Source organism: Ananas comosus, linkage group 14, assembly GCF_001540865.1.
Source record: "Ananas comosus cultivar F153 linkage group 14, ASM154086v1, whole genome shotgun sequence".
NCBI classification, from domain to species: Eukaryota; Viridiplantae; Streptophyta; class Magnoliopsida; order Poales; family Bromeliaceae; genus Ananas; species Ananas comosus.
In genome coordinates this window covers 9,170,686-9,181,039 of record NC_033634.1, presented here as the reverse complement: position 1 = coordinate 9,181,039, position 10,354 = coordinate 9,170,686, and the positions used below count along the sequence as shown (strand labels likewise).

The following is a 10,354-nucleotide window of genomic DNA, read 5'->3' as shown; positions in this document are numbered from 1 at the left end:
TCACTCGCGTTCCTAGTTCCTTAGGTTTTCAATCTTAAAGCCCCTAGGTCCATCCTAAACTTTCACTTGTCACTTGCTCCGATACCATTTTATCTGTCACGTTCCGCTATCGCCAATTTGGTCTATCCGGGCCCGTACACAGACGTCGAACGGACAGCACCTCCCCTGTCCGCCCAAGGCTCAACAATTACAATTACATGTATAAAGAAAAAAATAATCCCAAGATAACATTTCAATATAAATGGCCTGCACGAGGGCAAGCAACAAGTACAAGTGAAAGTAAACTAACTAAACATGCATTTACTGTATCTTGAAGTTTTTAATAAAATACAAGGCTGGATAACTATTACATTTAGTTATTTACAACATTTACATGCTCATTCATACATCATTTTTACATAATTCCTTTCATCAAATATATACATCATGAAACCAAAAAGGGTACATAACTATACTCGGGAGTCCACTAGCTAAGATACTGGGCTCTTGTCACGATCCTCGACCGCTCCACTCACACTAGGATCTGCATGGTTAGTGGTGTGAGAACTACTAAAAATTTTCAGTTGGTTTGGCTGCCGACCTCGCCGATTCACCCACTAGGTCTACTGAGGCATATGTAGGCAAGAATAGAGAAGAGATAGTAACCAACTATATCATGTATCTACTACAATGTCTGTACAAAGCTGAAAAGAATAACATATAACATATGAACTTTATGCATGCATGCTGCTAATAACCATTACCCAATCAATATGGTTAACCATTTGGTTAACTATAACTCCCCAACTCAATCCCTACTATCGGGGAGACTCCTGCTACAACCCGACGGGACCGTCTACTGGCGAGCATATACCCACTTCCAACCCAGTTGATGACTACTCCGGAGCTCATCGCCCAAGGAGGAGCGACCGTCATCGAGCATTAGACTAATGTGAGTATGATCTAATCCTCACTTAGAGGATCCAATGAATGACAATATCACACTTTAAACTTTAACTACCTCTTTATACTAGGTTTAACAATTCTAATCTCGATGCTAACCGTTCTTCTAGTCACAATGCCACCAAGTTTACTATTGTCATAATCCATTATAAGTTCATACATTCATAGGGTTTCTATGTCCATATTCTATTGTCCACATGTTCTTTACATTGGTACACATTCAATTGCTCATTTCATAACTATACTATAACATTACCCTATAATGCATGAATACTATATTATTCATATACAAATATGCTCAACAAGGCGACATAGACATAACGAGGGATTCGAAGATTTCGGATAGCATCATCCACCTCGTAGGGATGCCAAAATGCTAGAACCAAAGTTTCAAAATTTCTACACGCCTATTCCTCTCGATCCACCGCAAACGAAAGCAAAACGAGGTTTTCCTTAATTAGCACGCCATAGGTCCGTCGGAATATCGATTCAAGCTTCCGAACACGTCGAACTTTCCTTCATTGAGGAATACAAGAGATCAAACTCATGTTGTATTCATATTTCTACAACATTCATATATAACCCATACAACCACTACTACCCAAGCCATGCTAATCTCCCACCAGTATATAGCCTACTAGCTAATTAAATTTAAGTTGAAATATTTAATTGGGCATGTGTATTAAATATAGAAGTTAATTTAACTTGTTAACAGAACATATTGACTTAGCAAATTATTTCTATTAGGATATGGTACCTAATTATGTGATGCTTCCATCAGCATGTGGAGCACCTCTCAAAATACATGCAACGTATATGCCCACTTGCCGTAATTATCTTTTTCATGCAGATGTACATAGAATATGCATAATGGTAGACATAGCCTACAGTTGCAGGGGGCAAATTAATTAGCATGCTTCCTATTCACATACATAGACTGTGGAGTCAACAACCTCTCATGGCTATTTCATACATCTTACCTTAGGTTGCCTCTCCACCAGCCAATTCCCTGCTCAAACCTCCTCTTCTCAGCTCAAAACAGCCACTCCACACCTTTTCCACCAACTTTCACTTCACCAAAACCGAACACCATAGGTTAGAGAGAGAGAGTGGGAGAAAGAAAGGAGAAGAGAAGGTGAGGAGAGAAGCTTTGACATGTAGGCTACTGGGGATATGCTGGGGTTACAAGATAAGAGCAAACAATTGCTCTTAACCCCCCTTCAAAAGCTAAAATTTTCCTTCACACTTTAGTCCCTCTCGGCATTTGGTACCGGCACTCCATTTAGTACCGGTACCAAGTGCAAAACCTGCACTTGGCAGCAGCTGGCAGTAGCATTTTTCCAAGGCCGTTTTCTTGCTTCCACTTTATTCCGAACACCTCTAAATACTTCTAAAACACGCAATTAACTATCCCCACGATACCAATTTAACTTGGGGACAACACAATTTATATTTTAGCATTACTTTGATCAATTTGATTAAAATTAGCTTCGTCGTCGGAGATCGATATATTACAATACGCTGGAACGAAACGTCGCTAACGAAAATGGCGAGAAGGGAAGATGAACGGCCGATAAACTCGCCCCAATTTTCCATCTAGGTAGGGCAAATCGGGAGTCCGAGCGACGTTAGAGACGAAGGTGGAATGGGAGAAATCGTAACCGCACGCTGGAACGAAACGTCGTTAACGAAAACGGCGAGAAGGAAAGAAGGATGGCCGATGAACCAGCCCCAATTTGCCGTCTAGGGTGGGCAACTCGGGAGTCGAAGCGACGCTAGAGACGAAGGTAGAATGAAGAGTCTCTGAAGGAATTAAATGGGAAGAGAATAAGGAAAATAATCTAACGGGTGGGACTATGGGAAAATAAGTTAAGATGACAGTTGGCTTCCTACAAAAGCCCATAATTAATTAAGCAAGATGTTTTAAGATGGTAGGCAGGTCCCACAAAAGAAAATTTGAAAAGTCTCTTAACCAATTAAATGAAAAATATATGAGGAAAAAAAACGAACAGATGGGCCCCAACATAAATCCACAATTAAGCAAAATATATTAGGCTGACAGGTAGGTCCCACAAAATTTCAAATTAAGCTAATATCGCCACGTGGACAAAAGGACATGGGATTTCATAGTAGTTAATAGATATATTTTTATTGTACAAAAATAAAATAAAATAACCGAATAAATAATATATATTATATATATAATGTTAAGTTATATGTATATAATTAACTATAATAAAACCGAACATACATATTTACTTATAAAAATGTATAACTATATTATACTATTTATTCTTTATATTGGATAAATATATTATATATATAACTAAATATCTTATTTTGGTAATTAATGTATTGGATTTCGGGTACGGGTTGGACTTGTCCTCCAAAACCTTTTCGAGCCTAAATTTTTAAGTCGGGTCCAATCCGAAGTTATAATTTTAATATCCAAAACCCGGTCCATCCATCTATATTATCCATGAGGGGGCTGAGGAAGGAGAGATTGTGTTTTTAAAGTGTATGGCTATTTTCTGTCCCTCTTTAAAAATTTTGATCCAAATTTGTAAAAATAAAAAAAATGTGGCTTATTTTTGCATAAACTAAAAACTAGTTATTTTTTTGCGAAAAAAGTCTAATATTTTAGAAATATTATTTTTGACATAAAATTATTATCTCATTTTTTTTTATTTGTGGCATTTTTTTTTTATTTGTGGCTCAGAGACCTAGCATATATTAGTCAATAACCCGCGCGCACCATATAAATATTTTAAATTTTATTTTAAAAAATATCTTGATTTAAAATAATGTATTTTTAAAATTTATAAAAAATGTTAAACTTTAATTATTTATAAAGAAAATTATTTAAATAATATTATATGAATCTATTTATAGATGTATTGATTCCATACGCAAATCTCTCTGGTACTTTTATTATTTTATAATAGTTTTAAAAAATTTAATGGTAAATAACATTAATATATAGTTTCATTTTCATACATTAATCGATTATAGAAGATAGGTACTACAACTCTAAAAAAAAGACTTAAAAATAAGGATAAACTTTAATTTCTCCTCCTGAGATTTAGCTTATTTTTACTTTACCATTCTAATGCAAAAAGTTACACTATCCTACCCTGTGATTTACCTCAATTTCACGTTAGCATCGGATAGCTTTAAAAATTACACTTAACTCTTCGATGGTTATCAAAAAAAGTTTATTTTGCCATCGTATTCGATAGTAAATTTGTTCGTAAAAAATAGAGATAAAACCATATAGCATTTGAGTATAACTTTTTAAATCATAAAATGAAGGTAAAAATAAGTTAAACCATAGGGGTCAAATTGAAGTTTACCCAAGAATTTTGAGACCAAAAAAAGGAAATAGTTAGGTTAGTATTAGGGGTTGAAATGGTCTCGGGTCTAAACAAGGCCCAGCCCGATGAGCCATGTATGGGCCGGGCTTTGGGAATTAAAAATTTAAACCCGAAAAAAGTTTGGGCCTACATGGATATGTCCAAGCCCGGCCCAAGCCCGATTTGAAAGCTCGATATCTTAATTATCAAAATAAGATATTTAGTTATAGAGTAGGGCTAGAATACTTTTACAAGTATCACCCAAGTGATACTTGTGTGTTTTTAGCCATTGGATCTACTTTTTGATTACTAATTGTCCTTGGATCAAACATTATTCCACCTACCACCACCTACCACCACCTACCACCATCATCTTAACCTCACATCTCTCCATCCAAGGGCTAAAAACACACAAGTATCACTTGGGTGATACTTTTACAAGTATTCTAGCTCTACTCTTAGTTATATGAGTATTAGGCCCTTCATACTCATAAGTTGTTTTCGATAATAGGGCTTTCGAATCGACGATCCATACCGTTAAATATGATCTACATTATTTTAAACTTTTAAAAAATAAATTTCATAATTTTTCGAAATCATAATAAAATCCATCAAACGGGCATAAAATGAATGGTCAAAATTGAACGATGTCCTAAAAATGAATGATCAGATCCTTCAATTTAAGATCTAAATTATTGATCTTTATCTAGATAGTGAATAGAATTTTCTATCAAAAATACAACCTATTCCAATTCTTTTACACCGTTAAACTAGCAAGTCCCCCATATGAGCCGTTAAATATTATCAATTTTGTGAGCTTTTGATCGTAAGGTAAATGATGTCGAAAAATTATGAAATTTGATATAGAAGTTTTAAATGCTCTAAATAATATTTAACGGTATGGATCGTCGATTTGGAAGCTCTATCATCGAAAACAACTTATGAGTACGAAGCAGGGCGATCAATACTCATAAGAGTATAGTACCGGCTCTTAGTTATTTAATATATATATATATATATTTATTATATATAAATAATATATATAATAATTAATATAATATAAAATTAATATATAGAAATAGGTTGAAATATTATTAATAGCACGACCAAACTATTACTGCTAATTATTTTTTATCGCCATTGATTGCAAAAATGTCGTTAGAATAGTGTGGCCCTTAGGGTTGAGTGGTGGTTTGTTGAAGTAGTATAATTTAACAGGTAAAATACTCCAAAAGGGAATAATCAAAGGGTTAAATCTAACGTCGAACTCGATAGCACCAAGCCCTTGTGCTACGTAGTATTCCAGCCAGACATATAAATATTATAATAGCGACTGCTGTGCTTCAGGAGCAATGTGGAGCCTCCGTGCTCCTGAGCCGTTTTCGATGATGAAATTTGCGAATCGACGACGCTCCGCTACCAGACTTGATTTAGCGTATTAAAGTTTCTAAAAAATAATTTTTGTGATTTTCGAATAATCATTACCCTAGCAATCGAAAGGATTCAAAAATCATAATTTAAGCGAGGCTGAAAAAAATCTATAAAAAGTAAATGTATAGCACAAAATTTTCGATCAAGAAATATTGATCTTGGTTATAGAAGGTATAAACGAATTTGTATCACAAATTGTCATCTGATTTGAATACTCTTATCAACCGTTAAAACTTGAAATGGTAGAATATCAATCATAAAATTATTGATTTTGAATCCTTCCGATCACTAGGTAAATATATCAGAAATGCAGCTTATTTTCTAGAACTTCAAATATGCTAGATCAAGTTAGGGACGCCGACATCGATTCGAAATATTTAAATCATCAAAATGGCCGCGGAGTGGAGGCCTCCGTGCTCCTAAGAGCAGCAGCAATCCCTGCCTCTCTCGTCTCTCTCTCCCCAGCATCGACTCTTGTAACTTCGACGTCGGACCCGGGCACAATCGCACTGGCGTGTCTCGCTCTCTCTTCTCTATATTTATATATTATAGTTGAGCTAGGAATGCTATCTGATAGGCAAACGGCTCCAGTTCACCCCCATATTGTTTTCGAATAATAGAGCTTACCAAATCGTGAATCTGACAGCCCGTGAACATAGAACCATAATCCTTGAAGTGTTTACAAAATAAATTTCGAATCTTTCGACATTATTTTGCCTAATGATCAACGGTTTCAAATTTATTAAATTTTAATGATCGATATGAGACGTTTTCTCGTTTAACAGGCGAGAAGATTCCAAATCAATGTGAATTTTGTTAAGAAAATCTTTAAACTGATTAAAATCAAGATATATACTCTTGGATCCTTGATTAAAAGACTCGCTATTACATTTTTACAAGAATATTTATTTTCCGCGTTCATTTTGTGTCCCCGATGGATAAGAGAACAATATCAAACTGTATGAGAATTATATCTACTAAACACTAAAGTGGTATAGATCAATGTGTAAACGGTGTCGATCGTCAATTCAAGAGGCTCATCTGCACAAACAAATGGGTGTACAACGGACCCATTTTGCTATCGATGGCAATCGAGCTCAACTCTCTCTCTCTCTCTCTTCTCTCTCTATAATTTTATATTAATTATATATATATATATTATTAGAGTTGAGGTACAATACTTTTAATAAACACTAAGTGAGTTATTATATTAGAGTTGAGCTGGAATGCTATTGTACAACTGGCTCTGTTGCCAACTCGTTGTTTTTGCATGAGGGCAGCCTTTAAAATTGACGTGATCGCACCGTTGAACATGATCTATACCACTTGAAGTTATCTAAGAAATAAATTCAAATCATTTCAATATCTATTGACCTAAATGCATCAAGAGTTTCATAAATGTGTAATTTAATGAATAGATATAAGGTGTTTTCTCGTTGAACTGTGTAAAGCTATCAAAATCAAATTGATTTGGTTAGAAAATTCTTTAAACTATTTAGAAGTAAAGTCTATACTCCGATCTTGATTATGCAATTCCTATCATACACTTTTAGAGGATATCATTTCACCGTTAATCTTTTACGCCCACTTGATGCAAGAGAAAATATCGGAACAAGCATGAAATTTGATTTCTAGAATACTCAAGTGCATAAATCATATTATAACGGTGCCGATCCGTCGATTTGAGGATCCATCATCGAAAACAAATGGGTAGCAAGAGCTGGTTTATACCGATAGTATTCTAAAACTCAACTACTCTCTCTCTCTCTCTCTCGTCCATCAGCGATCTCTCGCTCTCTCTCTCTATATTATATATATATATATATATATATATAATATATGAATTTCTAATAAAAAATTTAATTGATGTTGGACTATCTTTTTAGTCCGTAAACGGAAAACACCTTCAATAATGACCATCGTAAAATTACAATTTTGAAAACCTTTGATCTTTAGGTAAATGATGTTCGAAAAGATTTATGAAATTTGATTTCTAAATATTTCAAGTCAGTATAGATAATGTTTATACGGTGCCGATCGATCGATTTGGAGGCCTATCTGAACAAGATGGTGGCAACGGCCGTTTGCTACGATAGTATTTAGCTCAACTCTATGATATATACATATAATAGAGTTGAGCTAGAATGTCTTAAAAGCAGACAATGATATATATAATATATATATATAATATATATATATAGAATTGACTCCTATCTTTTAAAAGGTACCAATTTATATGTGCTGTAGATTTGTATCCCCGAGCCATTGATAAGAGATATGCATTAGGATGATGCTGGGCCCCTAGGGTTGAGTGGTGGTTGGTTGATAGTGATAATCTAATGGTTGAAAATGATCGCGAGAATGTAGATCTAACGTAAAAAACTTACAAGCACCAATGCTTTGTGCTTTTACAGCACCAAATTGGACTCTATATATATATATATATATATAATATATATATATATATATGATAGAGGAGAGAGAGGAGAGAGAGAGAGAGAGTGAAGCGACTGAGTTTTTTACAGGCAACTAAACTGCTCTGTTGACGATGTTTAGTTGTGTCAATTTAATTACATAAGCAACATCGTCAAGTTTCAAGGAGAAAAAAAAAATGAGCTAAAACGGAGAAGTTACGGCGATTTAGTATTTCACTTAAGTGAATAGATAAACTCCGGTTTTCCGGAAAGCCACGGAGTAGAGTGGCTTCTGGTGGCGTATCGACTCAGTCATATTCAGTCCAACTAGCTCGTGTTCGAAAGGATGGGCGCTATTCTGAAATAATTGGCGCTGACAGGATTTTGGTTTGTGACGCACTGAGTTTCGACGAAAATCTGAAAATACTGTTTGTTATGTAATGTGCGTCATTGTGGCCTTTTGGAAAAGAAGAATGGATTTTCGTCGCGAATCTATTGGTCGATTCGAGGTGAACCAAAAATCGTAGCTTTGCCTACTCGAGGTGCTGATGCACTGGTGTGATCCGTTCGCAATCCGATGAACGGATCTGCGGAATCACCAACGTTGATCGAAAGAAGAGGTCGGTGTGGCAAAATGTAATTTCGCAAAAGATGCGATATTTTATGTGCCGTTTTGCGTGGATCGTACATGGAGGGTATTCTCTCGGTTTCACCGTGTGGAGGACGTCGTTATGAAATTTAGAGTTTTTGGAGGACTTACTTGGAATTTGGTCTCTAGTTAAGGCCTAACAGAGTTAGGGTTTTCATGTGATAACCCTAACCCTCAACCATTCCGAGAACCTAGCTCCTAACCGCTGTTCACCTCCTCCTGCCACCCATGCGCGGCCTTGGCCGACACAACCGCTGCGGTCGCCGGGGACCTCCCCGGCGCTTTCGCCCTCACTTTCTCTCCTCATCCATCTTATCCTCTTCATCCTCTCTTTTTATCTCGGGTTGTCGGAGGAAGCCCGAGACTGCGCAACCTCCAGACCCTCCGCAGGTGCGCCCGTGCTCCGGCGACATCTCCGCCGACCGTCGCCGCGCCAAGCGCCGCCGCGGACCTGTGCACCCGCTTGCTGCAGGCGAGCTTAGGTCGAGGATGATCGCCTCACCCGCGCGCAAGCCACCGCGGCACGCCGTTCCGGCCGCACATCCCGGACCTCGGGACCACCCCAGGTCCCGCGCTCACCTAGCCCCCTCCGCGGAGCCGTCGCCGCGCGGCCACCCTGCAGCCATCACCAGGTCTGCTCCGGACCGAACAGACTTGGTAACATCCACCCAGCGCCCGCAGTCCGCTGGTCCACACCCGCGAGCTTCTCCTGTGTCGCCCGACTTTCCGGCCGGCTCTTCCGCCGCCTTGATCGCCGCCCGCAGCCTGAAGCCTTGGCGCCAGCCCGCCTATAAGGCCTGCAGATCCGACGCTAGCTCGAGCGGCAACGCCCAGAGCACGCGGGCCGCCGCGCTGTCCCAGCCGCTTCCTCTCTCCTCCGCCCTGTGGCCCTTCCGCCTCGTCCCTCGACCTGCCCGGCGCGCCATCGTGGCCAAGCAACCCCCCCTCATACACCAACAACCAAGGACCGGCCTAGTGTGCGGGCATGCCTTTCTCCGCCGACGCTACGACGCACGCGCCGCCGCCACAGGAGGGAGCAATCGTGTTCCACCTCCCCCGACGCCCACCTGCCCGCCGTCGCGCGCCGCCGTGCTGCCGGAGGCCGGCCGGACAACCTTCTCCGCCGAAGCCGAAATAGGGCTTAGTTTGGGATGGTTTACTTTTGGCTTCCTGAGCTCCGCCGATCTCTGCGAAAGGGAGGCGACGATGATCGTAGAAAATTTCTGATCATCGTGCTCACACTTAGATTCGGCCGGGAGACTTCCGTTCCGGCTGTTTGGTAGTGTCGACCCTGTCGACTGTTGGCTTGGTGTTTTGGGTTTGCGCAACGCTTATCCGCGATCCGAGAGGCTGTCCGATCGATTCGGAAGGTGAGCACGGTGATCGGTCAGTATATACACGTGCTCAACGCTCACCTTTGGCATAATATGTGTCCGGTTAGCCCTGTTGGAGCAATTTCCTCGACTGCGCGCTGTTCGCTGAACCTTCGGGATTGCTCCCTGGCGTTCCACAGTGACCTGTTGCGCTCAGACCGTGAGCACGGCCTCCGTACGGTCGAGACCTAT

At 39.2% G+C, this 10,354-nt stretch overlaps 1 protein-coding gene and 1 long non-coding RNA gene across 2 annotated transcripts; one reads left to right on the top strand and one right to left on the bottom strand.

The window, feature by feature from the left end:
- On the bottom strand, window positions 281–2,114 carry LOC109720046. Its single transcript, XR_002218860.1, has 2 exons — window positions 1,923–2,114; window positions 281–523 (listed from the first exon to the last, which is right to left on the bottom strand). It is a non-coding gene; the product is annotated as an uncharacterized LOC109720046 (long non-coding RNA).
- On the top strand, window positions 9,018–10,016 carry LOC109720338 (uncharacterized protein DKFZp434B061-like). The gene has a single exon (XM_020247388.1). It carries the CDS (start codon window positions 9,018–9,020, stop codon window positions 10,014–10,016), a length of 999 nt encoding a protein of 332 aa, XP_020102977.1.